This window comes from Chamaea fasciata, unplaced genomic scaffold, assembly GCF_029207755.1.
Source record: "Chamaea fasciata isolate MVZ Bird 193981 ecotype frontalis unplaced genomic scaffold, bChaFas1.0.hap1 SCAF_30, whole genome shotgun sequence".
Lineage (NCBI taxonomy): Eukaryota > Metazoa > Chordata > Aves > Passeriformes > Sylviidae > Chamaea > Chamaea fasciata.
This window is the reverse complement of record NW_027094115.1, coordinates 4,438,261-4,463,267: the sequence shown is the minus strand read 5'-3', so window position 1 is coordinate 4,463,267 and position 25,007 is coordinate 4,438,261. Positions and strand designations below refer to the sequence as shown.

At 69.5% G+C, this 25,007-nt stretch overlaps 1 protein-coding gene across 1 annotated transcript; it reads left to right on the top strand.

Annotated features, from left to right (window-relative positions):
• The first annotated feature begins 2,532 nt into the window (after positions 1-2,532).
• LOC136302793 (8-oxo-dGDP phosphatase NUDT18-like) lies at positions 2,533-4,523 on the top strand. The gene is made up of 3 exons (XM_066206333.1): positions 2,533-2,688; positions 3,172-3,385; positions 3,808-4,523. Exons 1-3 carry the CDS (start codon positions 2,533-2,535, stop codon positions 4,395-4,397), a joined length of 960 nt encoding a protein of 319 aa, XP_066062430.1. The 3' UTR covers positions 4,398-4,523.
• Positions 4,524-25,007: the final 20,484 nt, after the last annotated feature.

Sequence of the window (25,007 nt, the reverse complement as noted above, 5' to 3'; positions counted from 1 at the left end):
CATCCCACTGGCGTCAGGGATGGTCTCCCTTCATCCTCCTTCCATTCCATCAGGGTCAGGGATGCTCTGGAGGCATCACCCGCATCCCCCCTCCATCCCATTGGGGTCAGGGGTCATTTCCCTCCATCCCCCCTCCATCCCATCATGGTCAGGGATGGTCTCCGTTCATCTCATGGGGTCAGGGATGCTCCGGTGTCCCGGGGTGGGGCGAGGTGGCACAGCCGGGGGCTGGCAGCGTGGCACAGTCCAGACCACGTGCCACCGGTGGGATGAGTTTTGCCCGGGCTCGGGCTCGGCCCCGGGGGCCTCACGCACAGCTGGGAACAGCTGGATGGCGCTGCCCAGAGGCTGGGGGACCCAGGGTGCTGCTCCATCGTGTCCGATGTAGGCAAACGACTGAACACCACCGGGCAATTAACACGGGGCGATTAATTAACACCGGGCAATGGGCGCTGGGCAATGAATTAACACCGGGCAATAAGCACCGGGCAGAGGGCGCTGTGCAATGCGCACCGTGCCGTGAACAAGAGGCGATGGGCACTCCGCGATGACCCCCGAGGAATCAGCGCCGCCTAATTAACCCCGCGTAATTAACTCTGCGCCACGCGCCCCCGCGGCTCCTTTAAGCCCAAGTCCCGCCCAGTATGAGTGCCAGCAGCATCAACCAATCAGCAGCGAGCTGCGCTGCCCGGATGGCCAATGGAAGGCGAGCAAGGGGGCGGGGCCGGCGCGGCGGAGCCCCCGGCGCGGTGAGTGCGCGGCGCATGCGCGGGGCGGGGGGGGGTCCCGGAGCGCTGCCGGAGACCCCCGGAACCCGCCCCGCTCCTGCCGCACCCCCCGAGCTTCACCGCAGCCCCCCGGCCCTTTCTGCAGCCCCCCGATTCTTACTGCAGCCCCTCCCACCTTTACTGCGTCTCCCCCAGGCTTCCCGCAGCCCCCCGACCCTTCTTGCAGCCCCCCCCCCCTCCATCCTTCCTGCATCCTCCTGATGCTTCTTGCAGCCCCTCCCCGGGCCTTTCTGCATCCCACCCATCCTTAGTGCAGCCCCCCGACCTTTATTGCATACCCTCCCCCCCGAGCCTTGCTGCAGCCCCCCGAAACCGTGCCCCCCATTGCTGACCCCCCAAATCATTATTGCAGCCTCCCTGGAGCACCCTGTATCTCCCCCCCCCCCCAACCTTTATTGCACCCCCCAAACCCTCTCTGCAGCCCCCCCAAGCCCTCCCTTAATTGCACCCTGTAGCCCCCCCAAACCCTTCCTTTACTGCAGCCCCCCAACCCATTTTCTTCCCGCACCTTTTAGCCCCCCAAACCCTCCCCCTGTAATCCCCCCCAAGCCCTCCCCGTTCTGCACCCCAAACCTTTATCACAGCCCCCAACCCTCCCTTAACTGCACCTTGTAGCCCCCCCAAACCCTCTCCATAGCCCCCCAAGCCCCTGGCCCTGCAGCCCCCCACTGCGCCCTGCAGCCCAGCTCGCCCCCCTGCCCCCCGTGCCCCCCAGACTGGGGGCAGCCCCTCCCCCAGAGCGCCCTGCAGCCCTACCCCCCCTGGGACCCCCAGTCCCCCCCCAGCTCCAGCCCCCCCGGCACCCCCCAGCCCAGCGAGCTCTTCTACCCCAGCCCGGGCATCCCCCAGTCCAGCCGGCCCTATCCCCCCAGTGCCCCCCAGTCCAGCCAGCCTTTTCCTCCCAGTATCTTCCAGTCCAGCCAGCCCGTTCCTCCCAGTGCCCCCCAGTCTGGCCACCCCTTTTCCTGCTACCTCTTCCAGTCCGGCCAGCCTTTTCCTCCCAGTATCTTCCAGTCCGGCCAGCCTTTTCCCCCCAGTAACCACCAGTCCAGTTACCCCTTTCCTCCCAGTATCGTCCAGTCCGGCCAGCCTTTCCCCCCCAGTTTCCTCCAGTCCAGCCAGCCCTTCACCTCCTTCAGCTTCCCGTGCGTCCTGCAGTCCAGCCAGCCCTTCCCGTACCGCAGCCCCCCGCGGCTCCCCAAATCCTGCCAGCTCTTCCCCCTGTGCCCCCCGCCGCAGTCCAGCCAGCCCTTCCCGCCCTGCGCCCCCCCGCCATGCCTGCCCCAGTCTAGCCAGCCCCTGTCGTACCGCAGCCCCCCGCGGCTGCCCAAACCTAGCGACCCCTTCCCCTTTCCCACCTACGCCCCGCTGGGGGTCCCGCAGTCCAGCAGACCCTTCCCCTTCTGCGCCCCGCCCTGCATCGCCAAAGCCACCGAGCTCTTCCCTTGCTACGTCCCCCCCCAGCCCAGCAGACCCCTCCCCGTTTACACCCCCCTGCACATCCCCCAGTCCAGCAGACCCTTCCCCTCGTCCGGCACCCCCCAGGCCCCCTCCCCGTGCACCCCACAATCGCCGGAGCCCCTCCCTCACCACCCCCTGCAGCCCCCCCGGCGCCGCGGCTCTTTGTCCCCTCGCCTGCACGTCTGGGGGGTCCCCTCGCCCCCCCAAAACCCCGCCACGCCCTGAACTGGCCCCGCTGCTGTCCCCAGCTGCCGCGGGAACCCCCCCCCCCCCCGCCGCCCCCATGGGGGACGCGCCGGTGCCGGAGCTGGAGGCGGTGCTGGATGGAGGCGGTTGGGACGTGGGGACGGCTTTTGAGGGGTCCCCCGCGCCCCCCAGGCCCGTCCACCTGGGCAGGAACGTTTGCTACGTCGTGCTGGCCGTGCTCTTCAACCAGGAGGTGAGGCAGACCCCAGGCCCAGTGCCCCCCAGTCCAGCCAGGCCATTCCCCCCAGTGCCCCCCAGTCCAGCCAGGCCATTCCCCCAGTGCCCCCCAGTCCAGCCAGGCCATTCTCCCCCAGTGCCCCCAGTCCAGCCAGGCCACTCTCCCCCAGTGCCCCCCAGTCCAGCCAGGCCATTCCCCCAGTTCCCCCCAGTGCCCCCCAGTCCAGCCAGGCCTTTCCCCCCAGTGCCCTGCAAATCCAGCCATCCCTTTTGCCCCAGTGCCCCCCAGTTCAGGCACCCTTTCCCCCCAGTACCCCCAGTCCAGCCACCCCTTCTCCCAGTCCAGGCATCCCTTCCCCCCAATCCAGGCACCCTTTTCCCCTCCGTCCCCCCAGTCCAGGCACCCATTTCCCCCCAGTCCCCCCAGTCCTGCCATCCTTTCCCCCCAGTCCCCCCAGTCCGGGCACCTTCCCCCCAGCCCCGCGGTCCCCCCCCGCAGGACGCGGTGCTGCTGGTGCAGGAGGCCAAGCCCGAGTGCCGGGGCCGCTGGTACCTGCCCGCGGGCCGCATGGAGCCCGGCGAGGGCATCGTGGCGGCGCTGCGGAGGGAGGTGAGGGAGGAGTCGGGGCTGGAGTGCGAGCCCCTGACGCTGCTGGCGCTGGAGGAGAGGGGCCCGGCCTGGATCCGCTTCGCCTTCCTGGCCCGGGCCACAGGTTTGTGTCCTTGGGTGCTCCGAGGGACACGAGGGGGCTTGGGGGGAGTGTCCCCAGCTGGTCCCGTGGTGGGTCTCCCTGTCCCCTGCCAGGCCCATGATGGGTGTTCCTGTGCCCTGCCAGCCCTGTGGTGAGGATCTGTGTCCTCTGCCACTCCAGTGATGGGAAGTGGCACCCCCATGATGGATATCCGTGTCCCCTGCCAGCCCCGTGGCGGGTATCAGTGTCCCCACCTGCCTGTCACCTTTTGTGCCAGGTCACTGCTGTCCCCTGATGCCACCACCACCCCCCCAAACCCTACGCAGGGCGCACCAGTGTCCCCTCTCAGCCGCACCTCGGGGGTCCCAGTGCCCCACCAGTACCCCCCCCCCCCCCCACTATCCCACCGTCTCCCCCATTCCGGGCCACCCCTGTGCTCACAGGTGGGACCCTGAAGACCCTCGAGGAGGCTGACGCCGAGTCCCTCCAAGCCACGTGGTGGCCCGGGGACCCCCGTTCTCTGCCCCTTCGCTCGCTGGACATCCTGCCCGTGCTGGAGCTGGCCGCCCGCTACCGCCGGAGCCCCGCGCACCCCCCGACGCTGCCGCGGGAGCTGCCCTGCTCCCCGCTCTGCCTGCGCCTCCTGCTGCCCTTCTCCAACGCCGCCGGCCACCTGTGGCTGCTGCTGGCCACCGCCGGCACCCCGCACCTGCCCGTGGTGGCCTGCGGCACGTCCCCGTCCGAGCTGCGCGCCGGGCTGCGCCCGCCCGTGCTGCGCCTGCTGCGGGATTGCCTGGCCTGGGAGCCGCAAGCCGCGGCTCTGGGACTGCTGGGGCTGCAGCACCGAGCCGGGGACTCCGGGGACACCGACGGCATGTGTTTTAACGTGGTGCTGAGCGTCCCTCCGGGGAGCCAGCGGGACGAGCCCCCCGAGCCCCGCGAGCCCGCGCTGCGCTGGTGGCCCGTGCGGGACGAGCGGCTGCGGGGCCGCATCCTGCGGAGGCTCCGGGCCGCGGTGCCCGTGCGGAGTTAGGGCGCGGGGAGCCTGGATGTGGGGACAGGCAGCCCCGGGGCCGGCTGGCTGTGACAGAAAGGGGAGCCCCTCCGGGGTGCTGCGGGGATGGGGGCTGCGGTTTGCGGGTGCTGTAGGTGAATAAACCCGGCGGCTGCTGCTGCTGCTGCTGCTTCCGTGTCCCCGGCTGTGGTTAGAAGTGGGATATAAGGGGGAAATGGGGAGTGGGGTTTTGGGGAAAAATAGAGAGTGGGGTTTTGGGGTGTTTGGGGGAAATGCGGAGTGGGGTTCTGGGGATGTTTGGGGGGAAATAAGTGGGGTTTCGGGCGTGTTTGGGGAAAATGGAGAGGGAGGTGTGGGGGGAAATGCAGAGTGGGGTTTGGGGAGTTTTTAGGGGAAATAGGGAGTGGGGTTTGGGGGAAAATGCAGAGTGGGTTTTGGGGGAAATGGCGGAAAATGGGGAGAGGGGTTTTGGGGGGAAATGGAGAGTGGGGTTTTGGGGGGGAAATAGGGAGTAAGGTTTTGGGGTGTTCGGGCACAGGAGGTGGAGCTGAGTCGCAGTGTTATTGGAGCAGAGTCCCATCACCCCGGGGAGGGGTTGTGCGGGGCCTGGGGGGGTACAGTCCAGACCACACACACGTGTCACACACACACACATGTCACACATGTCACACTTCCCCTGCCACAGCGCCAGGGCAGGGGACAATCGAGTCCTTGCAGCTGAGGGCGGGGCAGGGGGCACTGCCCCACACATCCCATTATTGCCTAAAAAATTCCCTGCTGGGGCCTTGGGGGTCTCAAGGAAGCTCCGAGAGCGCGGGGGGAGCGGGAACCACCAACCAGGAGGAGCCGCAGCGCCCACGGCTCTGCACCCCGCACGGAGGGACGTGGCGTCACCTCGGGGCTGGCCGAGGTGACAAGGAAGGACTCGGCGCCTCCTCATCCTCCTGCGAGCTCCTTCCCGCGGAGCCATGGCCACTCCTGGCGATTGCTGGGCCACCAGAACGTGGGCAGTGGCCACCACGGCCAGGCCGAAGAGGGGGGAGCTCGGGGAGGGGCTCAGGGTGGCCCCTCGGATAGCCCCTTGACCAGGGCGATGGCAGCCAGCTCCTTGCAGAACTCCTCCAGCACCACCACGCCCTTGAAGAGCACCGTGTGATCCATCCTGCGGGGACGCCGGCGATGTGGGGAGGGGTCCGTGGGGTGCAAACCCTCCCAAAAGGGTATTTTACACCCCCTCCCCCCCAGCACTCACTGCTCACCCGGCACCAGCCCCAGGAGCTGCCGGTAGACCAGGAGCAGCGTGGCCCTGGCGTGGGGCACGCGCTGGAGCCGCTGCATCAGGTCCCAGGGAAACCTAGGGGACAGCCAGGGCACCCACAGGGACAGCCAGGGCACCCGCAGGGACAGCTAGGGGACAGCCAGGGCACCCCCAGGGACAGCCAGGGGAACCCCAGGGACACCTAGGGGACAGCCAGGGCACTCCCAGGGACACCTAGAGGACAGCCAGCGCACTCCCAGGGAAACCTAGGGGACAGCCAGGGCACCCCCAGGGACACCAAGGGCACCCCCAGGGACACCCAGGGGACAGCCAGGGCAACCCCAGGGACACCAAGGGCACCCCCAGGGACACCTAGGGGACAGCCAGGGCACCCCAGAGACACCTAAGGGACAGCCAGGGCACCCCAGGGACAGCCAGAGCACCCCCAGGGACACCTAGGGAACAGCCAGGACACCCACAGGGACAGCCAGGGCACCCCCAGGGACAGTCAGAGGACCACCAGGGACAGCCAGGGAACCCCGAGGGACACCTAGCGGACAGCCAGGGCACCACAGAGACAGCGAGGGCACTCCCACGGACACCTAGGGGACAGCCAGGGCACTCCCAGGGACACATAAGGGACAGCCAGGGAACCCTCAGGGACACCTAGGGGAGAGCCAGGGCACCAACAGGGACAGCCAGGGCACCCCCAGAGACAGCCAGGGGAACCCCAGGGACACCTAGGGGACAGCCAGGGCACGCCCAGGGACAGCCAGGGCACCCCCAGGGACACCAAAGGGACAGCCAGGGCACCCCAGGGCCACCTAGGGGACAGCCAGGGCCCCCCAAGGGACATCAAGGGAACAGCCAAAGCACCCCAGGGACAGCCAGAGCACCCTCAGGGACACCTAGGGGACAGCCAGGGCACCCCAAGGGACAGCCAAGGCACCCCAGGGACAGCCAGAGCACCCTCAGGGACACCTTGGGGACCGCCAGGGCTCCCCAAGGGCAGCCAGGGCACCCCAAGGGACACCTAAGGCACAGCCAGGGGACCCACAGGGACAGCCAGGGCACTCCCAGGGACACCTAGGGGACAGGCAGGGCACCCCCAGGGACACCCAGGGCACCCCCAGGGACACCTACGGGACAGCCAGGGCACCCCCAGGGACATCCAGGGCACCCCCAGGGACACCTAGGGGACAGCCAGGGAACCCCAGGGACACCCTGGGCACCCCAAGGGACACCTAGGGGACAGCCAGGGCACCCCCAGGGAAACCTAGGGGACAGGCAGGGCACCCCCAGGGACACCGAGGGGACAGCCAGGTCACCCCAAGGGACACCAACAGGACAGGCCGGGCACCCCCTGGGACACCTAGGGGACAGCCAGGGCAGCCCCAGGGACACCCTGGGCACCCGCAGGGACACGTAGGGGACAGCCAGGGCACCCAGAGGGACAGCCAGGGCACCCCAAGAGAGACCTAGGGGACAGGTAGGGCACCCCAGGGACACCCAGGGCACGCCCAGGGACACCTACGGGACAGCCAGGGCACCCCCAGGGACAGAAAGGGGACAGCCAGAGCACCCCAAGGAGACCCAGGGCACCCCCAGGGACACCTAGGGGACAGCCAGGGCACCCCAGGGACACCCAGGGCACCCCCAGGCACACCTAGGGGACAGGAAGGGCACCCCCAGGGACACATAGGGGACAGCCATGGCAACCCCTGGGACAGAAAGGGGACAGCCAGAGCACCCCAAGGAGACCCAGGGCACCCCAAGGGACACCTAAGGGACAGCAAAGGCACCCCCAGGGACACCAAGGGGACAGCCAGATCACCCAAAGGACAGCCAGGGCATTCCAGGGACAGCCAGGGCACCGCCAGGGACACCTAGGGGACAGCCAGGGCACCCCAAGGAGAGCCAGGGCACCCCAAGGGACACCTAAGGGACATCCAGGGTACCCCAGGGAAACCAAGGTGACAGCCAGGGCACCTCCAGGGACACCTAGGGGACAGCCAGGGAACCCCCAGGGACACCTAGGGGACAGCCAGGGCACCCCAAGGGACACCTAGGGGACAGCAAGGGCACTCCAGGGACAGCCAGGGCACCCCCAGGGACACCTAGGGGACAGGCAGGGCACACCCAGGGACACCTAGGGGACAGCCAGGGAACCCCCAGGGACACCTAGGGGACAGCCAGAGCACCCCCAGGGACACCGAGGGGACAGCCAGGGCACCCCAGAGACAGCCAGGGCACCCCCAGGGACACATAGGGTACAGCCAGGGCACCCCCGGGACAGCCAGGGTGCCCACAGGGACACCGAAGGGACAGGCAGGGCACACCCAGGGACACCTAGGGGACAGCCAGGGAACCCCCAGGGACACCTAGGGGACAGCCAGGGCACGCCCAGGGAAAGTCAAGGCACCCCCAGGGCACCCCAGGGACAGCCAGGGCTCGCCCAGGGACACCGAGGGGACAGCCAGGGCACGCCAGGGACACCTAAGGGACAGCCAGGGCACCCCCAGGGACAGCCAGGGCACACCCAGGGCACCCCAGGGACAGCCAGGGCACCCCCAGGGACACGCAGGGGACAGCCAGGGCACCCCAGGGACAGCCAGGGCACCCCCAGGGACACGTACGGGACAGCCAGGGCACCCCCAGGGACAGCCAGGGCACCCCCAGGGACACCTAGGGGACAGCCAGGGCACCCACAGGGACACCTATGCGACAGCCAGGGCACCCCCAGGGACACGTAGGGGACAGCCAGGGCACCCCCAGGGACAGCCAGGGCACCCCCAGGGCTCCCCAGGGTCACCTAGGGAACCCCCAGGGACACGTAGGGGACAGCCAGGGCACCGCCAGGGAGAGCCAGGGCACCCCCAGGGAAACCCAGGGCACCCCCAGGGACACCTAGGGGACAGCCAGGGCACACCCAGGGCACCCCAGGGACAGCCAGGGCACCCCAAGGACACCTAGGTAACAGGCAGGGCACCCCCAGGGACACGCAGGGGACAGCCAGGGCACCCCAGGGACAGCCAGGGCACCCCCAGGGACACCGAGGGGACAGCCAGGACACCCTAGGGAAAGTCAGGGCACCCCCAAGGACACCTAGGGGACAGGCAGGGCACCCCCAGGGACACAAAGGGGACAGGCAGGGCACCCCAGGGACACCTAGGCGACAGGCAGGGCACCCCCAGGGACACCCTAGGCACCCCCAGGGACACTTAGGGGACAGCCAGGGCACCCCAGGGACACGTAGGGGACACCCAGGGCACCCCCAGGGACAGCCAGTGCAACGCCAGGGACACCTAGGGGACAGCCAGGGCCCCCCCAGGGACACCTAGAGGACAGCCAGGGAACCCCAGGGACACCCAGGGCACCCCCAGGGACACCTAGGGGACAGCCAGGGCACCCCAGAGACACCCAGGGCACCCCCAGGGACACCGAGGGGACAGCCACGGCACCCCCAGGGACACTCAGGGCACCCCCAGGGACACCTAGGGGACAGCCAGGGCACCCCAGGGACAGCCAGGGCACTCCCAGGGACACCGAGGGGACAGCCAGGGCTCCCGAGGGACACCTAGGGGACAGCCAAGGCAACCCCAGGGACACCTAGGGGACAGCCAGGGCACCCCCGGGGCACCCCAGGATCAGCCAGGGCTACCCCAGGGACACGTAGGGGACAGCCTGGGCACACCCAGGGACGCCCAGGGTACCCCCAGGGACACCTAGGGGACAGCCAGGGCACCCCCAGGGACACCGAGGGGACAGCCAGGGCACCCCAGAGACAGCCAGGGCACCCCCAGGGACACATAGGGTACAGCCAGGGCACCCCCGGGACAGCCAGGGTGCCCACAGGGAAACCTAAGGGACAGCCAGGGCACTCCCAGGGACACCTAGGGGATCCCCAGGGCACCCCAAGGACACTTACGGGACAGCCAGGGTACCCCATGGACACCCAGGGCACCCACAGGGACACCTAGGGGACAGTCTGGGAACCCTCAGGGACGCCCAGGGCACCCCCAGGGACACCTAGGGGACAGCCTGGGCACCCCAGGGACACCCAGGGCACCCCCAGGGACATCTAGGAGACCTCCAGGGCACACCCAGGGACACCTAGGGGACAGCCAGAGCACTCCAGGGACAGCCAGGGCGCCCCCAGGGCACCCCAGGGACAGCCAGGTCACCCCAAGGGACACCTAGGGGACAGGCAGGGCACCCCCAGAGACACCTAGAGGACAACCAGTGCCCCCCCAGAGACACCCAGGGCACCCCCAGGGACACCTAGGGGACCTCCAGGGTACCCCCAGGGACACCTACGGGACAGCCAGGGCACCCCAGGGACACCTAAGGGACAGCCAGGACACCCCATGGACACGCAGGGCACCCCCAGGGACACCGAGGGGACAGCCAGGGCACCCCCAGGGACACCGAGGGGACAGCCACGGCCCCCCCAGGGACACCCAGGGCACCCCCAGGGACACCTAGGGGACCTCCAGGGAACCCCCAGGGACACCTACGGGACAGCCAGGGCCCCGCCAGGGACACCCAGGGCACCCCCAGGGACACCTAGGGGACCTCCAGGGTACCCCAAGGACACCTAAGGGACAGCCAGGGTACCCCATGGACACCCAGGGCACCCCCAGGGACACCTAGGGGACAGCCAGGGCACCCCCAGGGACAGCCAGGGCACCCCCAGGGACACCTAGGGGACAGCCAGGGCACCCCAAGGACACCTAAGGGACAGCCAGGGTACCCCATGGACACCCAGGGCACCCCCAGGGACACCTAGGGGACAGCCAGGGCACCCCAGGGACAGCCAGGGCATCCCCAGGGACACCCAGGGCACCCCCAGGGACACCTAGGGGACAGCCAGGGCAGCCCAGGGACAGCCAGGGCATCCCCAGAGACACCTAGGGGACAGCCTGGGCACCCCAGGGACAGCCAGGGAACGCCAGGGACACCTAGGGGACCTCCAGGGTACCCCCAGGGACACCTACGGGACAGCCAGGGCACCCCAGGGACACCTAGGGGACAGGCAGGGGAACCCCCGGGACACCCAGGGCACCCCCAGGGACACCTAGAGGACAGCGAGGGCACCCCCACGGACACCCAGGGCAGCCCCAGGGACACCTAGGGGACAGCAAAGGCACCCCCAGGGGCAGCCAGGGCATCCCCAGGGATACCTAGAGGACAGCGAGGGCACCCCCACGGACACCCAGGGCAGCCCCAGGGACACCTAGGGGACAGCAAAGGCACCCCCAGGGGCAGCCAGGGCATCCCCAGGGATACCTAGGGGACAGGCAGGGCACCCCAGGGACACCCAGGGCACCCCCAGGGACACCTAGGGGATAGTCAGGGCACCCCCAGGGACACCTAGGGGACAGCCAGAGCACTACAGGGACAACCAGGGCATCCAGAGGGCACCCCAGGGAAAGCCAGGGCACCCCAGGGACACCTAGGGGACAGGAAGTGCACCCCCAGGGACACCTAGAGGACAGCCAGTGCCCCCCCAGAGACACCCAGGGCACCCCCAGGGACACCTAGGGGACAGCCAGGGCACCGCAGGGACAACCAGGGCATCCCCAGGCACACCTAGGGGACAGCAAGGGCACCCCAGGGACAGCCAGGACATCCCCAGGGACACGCAGGGCACCCCCAGGGTCACCTAGGGGACAGCCACGGTACCCCAGGGACACCAAGGGGACAGCCAGGGCACTCCCAGGGACAGCCAGGGCGCCCCCAGGGCACCCCAGGGACAGCCAGGGCACCCCCAGGGACACGTAGGGGACAGGCAGGGCACCCGCAGGGAGAGCCAGGGCACCCCCAGGGAAACCCAGGGCACCCCCAGGGACACCTAGGGGACAGCCAGGGAACCCCAGGGACACCCTGGGCACTCCCAGGGACACCTAGGGGACAACCAGGGCACCCCCAGGGCACCCCAGGGACACCCAGGGCTACCCCAGGGACACGTAGGGGACAGCCAGGGCACCCCAGGGACACCCAGGGCACCCCCAGGGACACCTTGAGGACCACCGGGGCACCCCCAGGGACACCAAGGGGACAGCCATGGTACCCCAGGGACACCCACGGCACCCCCAGGGACACCAAGGGGACAGCCAGGGCACCTCCAGGGACACCTACGTGAGAGCCAGGGGCACCCCCAGGGACACCCTGGGCACCAACAGGGACACGTAGGGGACAGCCAGGGCACCCCCAGGGACAGCCAGGGCACTCCCAGGGACACCTAGGGGACAGCCAGGGCACCCCAGAGACACCCAGGGCACCCTAAGGGACACCAAGGCGACAGCCAGGGCACCCCCTGGGACACCAAGGGGACAGCCACGGCACCCCCAGGGACACCGAGGGGACAGCCACGGCACCCCCAGGGACAGCCAGGGCGCCCCCAGGGCACCCCAGGTACACCAAGGGCACCCGCAGGAACACCTAGGGGACAGCCAGGGCACCGCCAGGGACACCCAGGGCACCCCCAGGGACACCTAGGGGACAGCCAGGGCACCCCAGGGACAGCCAAGGCACCCCCAGGGACACCTAGGGGACTGCCAGGGAACTCCACGGACAGCCAGGTCACCCCCAGGGCACCCTAGGGACAGCCAGGGCACCCCCAGGGACACCTAGGGGACCTCCAGGGCACCCCCAGGGACACCGAGGGGACAGCCAGGGCACCCCCATGGACACCTAGGGGACAGGCAGGGCACCCCCAGGGACACCTAGGGACAGCGAGGGCACCCCCAAGGACAGCCAGGGCACCCCCATGAACACCTCGGGGACAGGCAGGGCACCACCAGGGTCACCCAGGGAACCTCCAGGGACACGTAGAGGACAGCGAGGGCACCCCCAGGGACACCCTGGGCTCCCCGAGGGACACCTAGGGGACAGCCAAGGAACCCCAGGAACACTCTGGGCACCCCCAGGGACACCAAGGGGACAGCCTGGGCACCCCCACGGACAACCAGGGCACCCCCAGGGACACCGAGGGGACAGCCAGGGCTCCCGAGGGACACCTAGAGGACAGCCAAGGCATCCCCAAGGACACCTAGGGGACAGCCAGGGCACCCCAGGGACACCCGGGGCACCCCCAGGGACACCTAGGGGACAGCCAGGGCACCCCAGGGACGGCCAGGGCACCCCCAGGGACACCGAGGGGACAGCCAGGGCTCCCGAGGGACACCTAGGGGACAGCCAAGGCAACCGCAGGGACACCTAGGGGACAGCCAGGGCACCCCCGGGGCACCCCAGGGACAGCCAGGGCACCCCCCAGGGACACCTAGGGGACCGCCAGGGAAATCCAGGGACAGCCAGGTCACCCCCAGGGCACCCCAGGTACAGACAGGGCACCCCAAGGGACACCGAGGGCACAGCCAGGGCACCCCCAGGGACACCTAGGATGCCTCCAGGGCACCCCCAGGGACACCGAGGGGACAGCCAGGGCACCCCAGGGACAGCCAGGGCACCCCCAAGGACACCTAGGGGACAGCCAGGGTACCCCAGGGACACCTGGGGACAGCCAGGAAACCGCCAGGGACACCTAGGGGACAGCCAGGGTCCCCCCAGGGACACCCAGGGCACCCCCAGGGACACCTAGGGGACCTCCAGGGTACCCCCAGGGACACCAACGGGACAGCCAGGGCACCCCAGAAACACCCTGGGCACCCCGAGGGACACCTAGGGGACAGCCAAGGAACCCCAGGGACACTCTGGGCACCCCCAGGGACACCAAGGGGACAGCCTGGGCACCCCCAGGGACAACCAAGGCACCCCCAGGGACACCGAGGGGACAGCCAGGGCTCCCGAGGGACACCTTGGGGACAGCCAAGGCAACCCCAGGGACACCTAGGGGACAGCCAGGGCACCCCAGGGACACCCAGGGCACCCCCAGGGACACCTAGGGGACAGCCAGGGCACCCCACGGACGGCCAGGGCACCACCAGGGACACCGAGGGGACAGCCAGGGCTCCCGAGGGACACCTAGGGGACAGCCAAGGCAACCGCAGGGACACCTAGGGGACAGCCAGGGCACCCCCAGGGGCACCCCAGGGACAGCCAGGGCACCCCCCAGGGACACCTAGGGGACCGCCAGGGAACTCCAGGGACAGCCAGGTCACCCCCAGGGCACACCAGGTACAGACAGGGCACCCCAAGGGACACCGAGGGCACAGCCAGGGCACCCAAGGGACAGCCAGGGCACCCCCAGGGACACCTAGGATGCCTCCAGGGCACCCCCAGGGACACCGAGGGGACAGCCAGGGCACCCCAGGGACACCTAGGGGAAAGCCTGGGCACCCCCAGGGACAGCCAGGGCACCCCCAGGGACACCTAGGGGACAGCCAGGGCACCCCAAGGACACCTAAGGGACAGCCAGGGTACCCCATGGACACCCAGGGCACCCCCAGGGTCACCTAGGGGACAGCCAGGGCACCCCAGGGACAGCCAGGGCATCCCCAGGGACACCCAGGGCACCCCCAGGGACACCTAGGGGACAGCCAGGGCAGACCAGGGACAGCCAGGGCATCCCCAGGGACACCTAGGGGACCTCCAGGGCACACCCAGAGACACCTAGGGGACAGCCAGAGTACCCAAGGGACACCAAGGGGACAGCCCGGGCACCCCCAGGGACACCTAGGGGACAGCCAGAGCACTTCAGGGACAGTCAGGGCGCCCCCAGGGCACCCCAGGGACAGCCAGGGCACCCCCAGGGACACCTAGAGGACAGGCAGGGCACCCCCAGGGACACCTAGGGGACAGCCAGGGCACCCCCAGAGACACCCAGGGAACCCCAGGGACACCTAGGGGACCTCCAGGGTACCCCCAGGGACACCTACGGGACAGCCAGGGCACCCCAGGGACACCTAGGGGACAGGCAGGGGAACCCCCGGGACACCCAGGGCACCCCCGGGGACACCTAGAGGACAGCGAGGGCACCCCCACGGACAACCAGGGCACCCCCAGGGACACCGAGGGGACAGCCAGGGCTCCCGAGGGACACCTAGGGGACAGCCAAGGCATCCCCAAGGACACCTAGGGGACAGCCAGGGCACCCCAGGAACACCCGGGGCACCCCCAGGGACACCTAGGGGACAGCCAGGGCACCCCAGGGACGGCCAGGGCACCCCCAGGGACACCGAGGGGACAGCCAGGGCTCCCGAGGGACACCTAGGGGACAGCCAAGGCAACCGCAGGGACACCTAGGGGACAGCCAGGGCACCCCCGGGGCGCCCCAGGGAGAGCCAGGGCACCCCAAGGGACATCGAGGGCACAGCCAGGGCACCATAGGGAAAGCCAGGGCACCCCCAGGGACACCTAGGATGCCTCCAGGGCACCCCCAGGGACACCGAGGGGACAGCCAGGGCATCCCAGGGACAGCCAGGGCACCCCCAAGGACACCTAGGGGACAGCCAGGGTACCCAAGGGACACCTGGGGACAGCCAGGAAACCGCCAGGGACACCTAGGGGACAGCCAGGGCACCCCCAGGGACACCCAGGGCACCCCCAGGGACACCTAGAGGAAAGCCAGGGCCCCCCCAGGGACACCCAGGGCACCCCCAGGGACACCTAGGGGACCTCCAGGGTACCCCCAGGGACAGCCAGGGCACCCCCAGGGACACCTAGGGAACAGCCAGGACACCCCCAGGGACACCCACGGGACAGCCAGGGCACCCCCAGGGACACCCTGGGCACCCCCAGGGACACCTAGGGGACAGACTGGGCACCCCAAGGGACAACCAGGGCACCCCCGGGGACACCGAGGAGACTGCCAGGGCATTCCCAGGGACACCTAGGGGACAGCCAGGGCACCCCAGGGACACCTAGGGGACAGCCAGGGCACCCCCAGGGACAGCCAGGGCACCCCCAGGGAACCCCAGGGACACCCAGGGCACCCCCAGGGACATTTAGGGGACAGCCAGGGCACCTGCAGGGACAGCCAGGGCACCCCCAGGGACACCTAGGGGACAGCCAGGGCACTCCCAGGGACACATAGGGGACAGACAGGGCACCCCAGGGAAACCCAGGGCACCCCCAGGGACACCTAGGGGACAGCCAGGGCACCCCCAGGGACAGCCAGGGCGCCCGCAGGGCACCCAGGGGACACCCAGGGAACCCCCAGGGACACGTACGGGACAGCCAGGGCATCCCCAGGGACAGCCTGGGCACCCCCAGGGACAATCTGGGCACCCCCACGGACACCTAGGGGACAGGCAGGGCACCCCCACGGACACCTAGGGGACAGCCATGGCACCCCAAGGGACAGCCAGAGCACCCCAAGGACAGCCAGGGCACCCCCAGGGACACCCAGGGGACAGCCAGGGCACTCCAGGGACAGCCAGGGCACCCCCAGGGACACCTAGGGGAGAGCCAGGGCACCCCCAGGGACACCTAGGGGACAGCCAGAACACACCCGGGAAACCCAGGGCACCCCACGGACACCCTGGGCACTCCCAGGGACACATTGGGGACAGCCAGGGCACTCCGGTGACAGCCAGGGCACCCCCAGGGACACCTAGGGGACCTCTAGGGCACCCCAGGGACACCTAGTGGACAGCCAGGGCGTTCTCAGGGACAGCCAATGCAACCCCAGGGACACCTAGGGGACAGCCAGGGCACCGCAGAGACACCTAGGGGACAGCCAGGGCACTCCCTGGGACACCCTGGGCACCCCCAGGGACACCTAGGGGACAGCCAGGGCACCCCCAGAGACACCGAGGGCACTGCCAGGGCACCCTAGGGACAGCCAGGGCACCCCCAGGGACACCTAGGGAACAGGCATGGAACTCCCAGGGACACCTAGGGGATAGCCAGGGCACCCCCAGGAACACCTAGGGGACAGTCAGGGCACCCCCAGGGACACCTAGGGGACAGTCAGGGCACCCCCAGGGATACCGAGGGGACAGCCAGGGCGCCCCCAGGAAAACCTCGGGGGCAGCCAAGGAAACCCCAGGGACACCTAGGGGACAGCCAGGGCACGCCCAGGGGCAGCCAGGGCACGCCCAGGGACACCTCGGGGACAGGCAGGGCACCCCCAGGGACACCTAGGGGACAGTCAGGGAACCCCCAGGGACACCTAGGGGACAGCCAGGGCACCCCCAGGGACACCTAGGGGACAAGAAGGGCACCCCCAGGGACACCTAGGGGACCTCCAGGGCACCCCCACGGACACCCAGGGCACCCCCAGGGACACCTAGGGGACAGCCTGGGCAGCCCCAGGGACAGCCAGGGCACCCCCAGGGACACCTAGGGGACAGCCAGAGCACCCCAAGGACAGCCAGGGCACCCCCAGGGACACCTAGGGGACAGCCAGGGCACCCAGGTGACACCCAGGGAACCCCCAGTGACACGTACGGGACAGCCAGGGCACCCCCAGGGACAGCCTGGGCACCCCCAGGAACAACCTGGGCACCCCCAGGGACACCAAGGGGACAGCCAGAGCACTCTGGTGAGAGCCAGGGCACCCCCAGGGACACCTAGGGGACAGCCAAGGTACCCCAAGGAGACCCAGAGCACCCCCAGGGACACCTAGGGGACCTCCAGGGCACTCCAGTGACAGCCAATGCAACCCCAGGGACACCTAGGGGACAGCCAGGGCACCCCCAGGGACACCGAGGGGACAGCCAGGGCACCCCAGGGACAGCTAGGGCACCCCAAGGGACACCTAGGGGACCTCCAGGGCACCCCCAGGGACACCTAGGGGACAGCCAGGGCACCCCCAGGGACACCGAGGGGACAGCCAGGGCACCCCAGGGAGACCCAGGGCACACAAAGGGACACCTAGGGGACAACCAGGGAACACCCAGGGACACCTGGGGGACAGCCAGGGCACCCCCAGGGAAACCTAGGGGACAGCCAGGGCACTCCAGTGACAGCCACGGCACCCTCAGGGACACCCAGGGGACCCCCAGGGACACCCCTGGCCCCCCCAGGGATACCTAGGGGACAGCCAGGGCACCCCCAGGGACACCTAGGGGACAGCCAAGGCACCCCCAGGGACACTCAGGGGACCCCCAGGGACACCTAGGGGACAGCCACGGCACCCCAGGGACACCAAGGGCACACCCAGGGACACCTAGGGGACAGCCAGAGCACCCCAAGGACAGCCAGGGCACCGCAGGGACACCTAGGGGACAGCCAGGGCACTCCAGGGACAGCAAGGGCGCCCACAGGGACACCTAGGGGACAGCCAGGGCACCCTAGGGACAGCAAGGGCACCCCCAGGGACACCGAGAGCACAGCCAGGGCACTCCCAGGGGACAACCAGGGCACCCAGGGAGACCCAGGGGACAGTCAGGGCACCCCCAGGGACACCGAGGGGACAGGCAGGGCACCCCCAGGGACACCGAGGGGACAGCCAGGGCTCCCCCAGGGACACCTAGGGGACCTCCATGGCACCTTAAGGGACACCTAGGGGACAGCCGGGGCACCCCAGGGACACCCAGGGAACCTCCAGGGACACCAAGAAAACAGCGAGGGAACCCCCAGGGACACCTAGGGGACAGCCAGGGAACCCAAGGGACACCCTGGGCACCACCAGGGACACCTAGGCGACAGGCAGGGCACCACAGGGACACCCAGGGCACCCCCAGGGACACCAAGAGGACAGCGATGGCCCCCCCAGGGACACCTAGGGGACAGCCAGGGAACCCCAGGGACACCCTGGGCACCACCAGGGACACCTAGGCGACGGCAAGGGCACCCCCAGGGACAACAAGGGCACCCCCAGGGACACCTAGGGGACAGCCAGGGCACCCTAGTGACAGCCAGAGCACCCCCAGGGACACCTACGGGACAGCCAGGGCGCCCCCAGGGACACCCTTGACACCCCCAGTGACACCAAGAGGACAGCGACGGCCCCCCCAGTGACACCGAGGGGACAGCCAGGGACCCCCAGGGACAGCCAGGGCATTCTCAGGGACAACTACGGGACAGCCACTGCACCCTAGGGACAGCCAGGGCACCCCCAGGGACACCGAGGGGACAGGCAGGGCACCCCCAGGGACACCGAGGGGACAGCCAGGGCACTCCAGGGACAGCCAGGGCACCCCCAGGGACACCTAGGGGACAGCCAGAGCACCCCAAGGACAGCGAGGGCACCCCCAGGGCCACCTAGGGGACAGCCACGGTACCCCAGGGACACCCAGGGCACCCCCAGGGACACCTAGGGGACCTCCAAGGCACCCCCAGGGACACCTAGGGGACAGCCAGGGAACCCAACGGACAGCCAGGGGGCCCCCAGGGACACCTAGGGGACAGCCAGGGCAACCCCAGGGACACCTAGGGGACAGACAGGGCACCCGAGGGACAGCCAGGGCATCCCCAGGGACACCGAGAGCACAGCCAGGGCACTCCCAGGGACAACCAGGGAACCCCCAGGGAGACCTAGGGGACAGCCAGGGCACCCCCAGGGACACTTTGGGGACAGGCAGGGCACCCCCAGGGACACCGAGGGGACAACCAGGGCACGCCCAGGGACACCTAGGGGACCTCCAGGGCACCCCCAGGGACACCTAGGGGACAGCTAGGGCACCCCCAGGGACAGTAAGGGCACCCCCAGGGACACCTACGGGACAGCCAGGGCCCCCCCAGGGACACCTAGGGGACAGCCAGGGAACCCCAGGGACACCAAGGGCACCCCCAGGGACACCAAGGGGACAGGCAGGGCACCCCCAGGGACACCAAGGGGACAGCCAGGGCACTCCAGGGACAGCCAGGACACCCCCAGGGACACCTAGGGGACAGCCAGGGCACCCCCAGGAACACCTAGGGGACAGCCAGGGCACCATCAGGGACACCAATGGGACAGCCAGAGCACCCCAAGGACAGCCAGGGAACCCCCAGGGACACCTAGGGGACCCCCAGGGATACCAAGGGGACAGGCAGGGCACCCCCAGGGACACCTAGGGGACAGCCAGGGCACCCCCAGGGACACCCAGGGTACTCCAAGGGACACCTAGGGGACAGGCAGGGCACCCCCAGGGACACCTAGGGGAGAGCCAGAGCACCCCCAGGGACACCAAGGGGACAGCCAGGGCACCCCCAGGGACACCCAGGGCACCCCCATGGACACCTAGGGGACAGGAGGGCACCCACAGGGACACCTAGGTGACAGCAAGGGCACCCCAGGGACACCTAGGGGACAGCCAGAGCACCTTAGGGACAGCCAGGGCACCCCCAGAGACACCTAGGGGACCTCCAAAGCACCCCCAAGGAAACCTACGGGACAGCCTGGGCACCCCCAGGGACACCTAGGGCACAGCCAGGGCACCCGAGGGACACCGAGGGGACAGCCAGGGCACCCCAGGGAGACCTAGGGCACACCCAGGGACACCTAGGGGACAGCCAGGGCACCCCCAGGGACACCTAGGGGACAGAAAGGTAACCCCAGGAACACCTAGGGGACAGCCAGAGCACCCTAGGGACAGCCAGGGCTCCCCCAGGGACACCTAGGGGACAACCAGGGAAAACCCAGGGACACCTGGGGGACAGCCTGGGCACCCCCATGGACACCTAGGGGACAGCCAGGGCACTCCAGTGACAGCCACGGCACCCAAGGGACACCCAGGGCACCCCCAGGGACACCCAGGGCACCCCCAGGCATACCTAGGGGACAGCCAGGGCACCCCCAGGGACACCTAGGGGACAGCCAAGGCACCCCCAGGGACACCTAGGGGACAGCCAGGGCACCCCAGGGACACCTAGGGGACAGCCAGGGCACCCCAGAGACAGCCAGGGCACACCCAGGGACACCTAGGGGACAGCCAGAGCACCCCAAGGACAGCCAGGGCACCCCAAGGGCCACCTAGGGGACCTCCATGGCACCCCCAGGGATACCAAGGAGACAGCCGGGACACCCCAGGGACACCAAGAGGACAGCGAGGGCCCCCCCAGGGACACCTAGGGGACAGCCAGGGAACCCCAGGGACACCCTGGGCACCACCAGGGACACCTAGGCGAAAGCCAGGGCACCCCTGGGACACCCAGGGCACCCCCAGGGACACCAAGAGGACAGCGAGGGCTGCCCCAGGGACACATAGGGGACAGCCAGGGAACCCCAGGAACACCCTGGGCACCACCAGGGAAGCACAGGGACAGCCAGGGCACCCCCAGGGACACCTAGGGGACAGCCAGGGCACCCCCAGGAACACCTAGGGGACAGCCAGGGCACCCCCAGGGACACCAATGGGACAGCCAGAGCACCCCAAAGACAGCCAGGGCACCCCCAGGGACACCTAGGGGACTGCCAGGGCACCCCAGGGACACCTAGGGGACAGCCAGGGCACCCCAGAGACAGCCAGGGCACACCCAGGGACACCTATGAGACAGCCAGAGCACCCCAAGGACAGCCAGGGCACCCCAAGGGCCACCTAGGGGACCTCCATGGCACCCCCAGGGACACCTAGGGGACTGCCAGGGCACTCCAGGGACAGCCAGGGCGACCCCAAGGACACCTAGGGGACAGCCAGGGCACCCCCAGGGACAGCCAGGCAACCCCCAGGGACACCTAAGGGACAGCCAGGACACCCCAGGGAAACCAAGGGCACCCCCAGGGACACCCAGGGCACCCCCAGGGATACCTAGGGGACAGCCAGGGCACGCCAAGGAGAGCCAGGGCACCCCCAGGGACACCTAGGGGACAGCCAGGGAACCCGAGGGACACCTAGGGGACAGGCAGGGCACCCCCAGGGACACCGAGGGGAAAGCCAGGACACCCCAGGGACACCTAGGCCACAGCCAGAGCACCCCCAGGGACACCTAGGGGACAGGCAGGGCACCCCCAGTGACACTCAGGGGACAGCCAGAGCACCCCAAGGACAGCCAGGGCACCCCAGGGACAGCCAGGGCAACCCCAGGGACACTTCGGGGACAGCCAGGACACCCCAGGGAAACCCAGGGCACCTCCAGGGACACCTAGGGGACCTCCAGGGCACACCTAGGGGACCTCCATGGCACCCCCAGGGACACCTAGGGGAGAGCCGGGGCACCCCAGGGACACCCAGGGCACCCCCAGAGACACCAAGAGGACAGCGAGGGCCCCCCCAGGGACACCTAGGAGACAGCCAGGGAACCCCAGGGACACCCTGGGCACCACCAGGGACACCTAGGGGACAGCCAGAGCACCCGCAGGGACACCTAGGGGACAGTCAGGGCACCCCAGGGACACCCAGGGCACAGCCAGGGAACCCTAGGGTCAGCCAGGGCACCCCCAGGGACACCTAGGTGACAGCCAGGGCAGCCCCAGGAACACCTAGGGGACAGCCATGGCACCCCCAGGGACACCAATGGGACAGCCAGAGCACCCCAAGGACAGCCAGGGCACCCCCAGGGACACCTAGGGGACAGCCAGAGTACCCCAAGGACAGCCAGGGCACCCCAGAGAAAGCCAGGGCACCCCCAGGGACACCTAGGGGACAGCCAGGGCACGCCAAGGAGAGCCAGGGCACCCCCAGGGACACCTAGGGGACAGCCAGGGAACCCTAGGGACACCTAGGGGACAGGCAGGGCACCCCCAGGGACACCGAGGGGAAAGCCAGGGCACCCCAGGGACACCTAGGGCACAGCCAGGGCACCCCCAGGGACACCTAGGGGACAGGCAGGGCACCCCCAGTGACACTCAGGGGACAGCCAGAGCACCCCAAGGACAGCCAGGGCACCCCAGGGACAGCCAGGGCAACCCCAGGGACACTTCGGGGACAGCCAGGACACCCCAGGGAAACCCATTGCACCTCCAGGGACACCTAGGGGACCTCCAGGGCACCCCCAGGGACACCCTGGGCACCCCCAGGGACACCTAGGGGACAGACAGGGCACCCCAGGGAAAGCTGGGGCACCCCCAGGGACACCTAGGGGACAGCCAGAGCACCCCAAGGACAGCCAGGGCACCCCCAGGGCCACCTAGGGGACTGCCAGGGCACTCCAGGGACAGCCAGGGCACCCCCAAGGACACCTAGGGGACAGCCAGGGCACCCCCAGGGACACCTAGGGGACTGCCAGGGCACCCCCAAGGACACCTAGGGGACAGCCAGGGCACCCCCAGGGACACCCAGGGAACCCCCAGGGACACCTAGGAGACCTCCAGGGCACCCCCAGGGACGCCCTGCGTACCCCCAGGGACACCTAGGGGACAGCCAGGGCACCCCAGGGACAGCCTGGGCGCCCCCAGGGACACCTAGGGGACAGCCAGGGCACGCCAAGGAGAGCCAGGGCACCCCCAGGGACACCCAGGGGACAGCCAGGGCACCCCCAGGGACACCGAGGGGACAGCCTGGGCAGCCCAGGGAGACCTAGGGGACAGAAAGGTAACCCCAGGGACACCTAGGGGACAGCCAGAGCACCCTAGAGACAGCCAAGGAACCCCCAGGGACACCAAGGGGACACCCAGGGCACCCCCAGGGACACCAAGGGGACAGGCAGTGCACCCCAGGGACACCCTGGGCACCCCCAGGGACACGTAGGGGACAGCCAGCGAACCCCAGGGACACCCTGGGCACCACCAGGGACACCCAGGGGACAGTCAGGGCACCCCAGGGACACCGAGGGCACAGCCAGGGCACCCAAGGGTCAGCCAGGACACCCCCAGGGACACCTAGGGGACAGCCAGGGCACCCCCAGGAACACTTAGGGGACAGTCAGGGCAGCCCGGGGACACCGAGGTCACAGCCAGGGCACCCTAGGGACAGCCAGGACACCCCCAGGGACACCTAGGGGACAGCCAGGGCACCCCCAGGGACATCAAGGGGACAGCCAGAGCACCCTAGGGACAGCCAGGGCACACCCAGGGACACCTAGGGGACAGCCGGGGCACCCCCAGGGACACCTAGGGGACCTCCAAAGCACCCCCAGGGACACCTAGGGGACTGCCTGGGCACCTCCAGCGACACCCAGGGCACCCCCAGGGACACCGAGGGGACAGCCAGGGCACCCCAGGGACACACAGGGCACCCCCAGGGACACCTAGGGGACCTCCAGGGCACCCCAAGGGACTCGTAGGGGACAGCCAGGGCACCCCCAGAAACACCGAGGGGAAAGCCAGGGCACCCCAGGGAGACCTAGGGCACACCCAGGGACACCTAGGGGACAGCCAGGGCACCCCCAGGGACACCTAGGGGACAGAAAGGTAACCCCAGGGACACCTAGGGGACAGCCAGAGCACCCTAGGGACAGCCAGGGCAACCCCAGGGACACTTCGGGGACAGCCAGGACACCCCAGGGAAACCCAGGGCACCTCCAGGGACACCTAGGGGACCTCCAGGGCACACCTAGGGGACCTCCATGGCACCCCCAGGGACACCTAGGGGAGAGCCGGGGCACCCCAGGGACACCCAGGGCACCCCCAGAGACACCAAGAGGACAGCGAGGGCCCCCCCAGGGACACCTAGGAGACAGCCAGGGAACCCCAGGGACACCCTGGGCACCACCAGGGACACCTAGGGGACAGCCAGAGCACCCGCAGGGACACCTAGGGGACAGTCAGGGCACCCCAGGGACACCGAGGGCACAGCCAGGGCACCCTAGGGTCAGCCAGGGCACCCCCAGGGACACCTAGGTGACAGCCAGGGCAGCCCCAGGGACACCAATGGGACAGCCAGAGCACCCCAAGGACAGCCAGGGCACCCCCAGGGACACCTAGGGGACAGCCAGAGTACCCCAAGGACAGCCAGGGCACCCCAGAGACAGCCAGGGCACCCCCATGGACACCTAGGGGACAGCCAGGGCACGCCAAGGAGAGCCAGGGCACCCCCAGGGACACCTAGGGGACAGCCAGGGAACCCTAGGGACACCTAGGGGACAGGCAGGGCACCCCCAGGGACACCGAGGGGAAAGCCAGGGCACCCCAGGGACACCTAGGGCACAGCCAGGGCACCCCCAGGGACACCTAGGGGACAGGCAGGGCACCCCCAGTGACACTCAGGGGACAGCCAGAGCACCCCAAGGACAGCCAGGGCACCCCAGGGACAGCCAGGGCAACCCCAGGGACACTTCGGGGACAGCCAGGACACCCCAGGGAAACCCATTGCACCTCCAGGGACACCTAGGGGACCTCCAGGGCACCCCCAGGGACACCCTGGGCACCCCCAGGGACACCTAGGGGACAGACAGGGCACCCCAGGGAAAGCTGGGGCACCCCCAGGGACACCTAGGGGACAGCCAGAGCACCCCAAGGACAGCCAGGGCACCCCCAGGGCCACCTAGGGGACTGCCAGGGCACTCCAGGGACAGCCAGGGCACCCCCAAGGACACCAAGGGGACAGCCAGGGCACCCCCAGGGACACCTAGGGGACTGCCAGGGCACTCCAGGGACAGCCAGGGCACCCCCAAGGACACCTAGGGGACAGCCAGGGCACCCCCAGGGACACCCAGGGAAC

What these genes read in the sequence shown, in the direction of transcription:
- LOC136302793 (XM_066206333.1), top strand. Translation starts at nt 2,533, where the DNA reads ATGGGGGACGCGCCGGTGCCGGAGCTGGAGGCGGTGCTGGATGGAGGC. An exon ending in CCGTGCTCTTCAACCAGGAG is followed by an intron (nt 2,689 to 3,171) that starts GTGAGGCAGACC and finishes CCCCCCCCGCAG; the next exon opens with GACGCGGTGCTGCTGGTGCA. An exon ending in CTTCCTGGCCCGGGCCACAG is followed by an intron (nt 3,386 to 3,807) that starts GTTTGTGTCCTT and finishes CTGTGCTCACAG; the next exon opens with GTGGGACCCTGAAGACCCTC.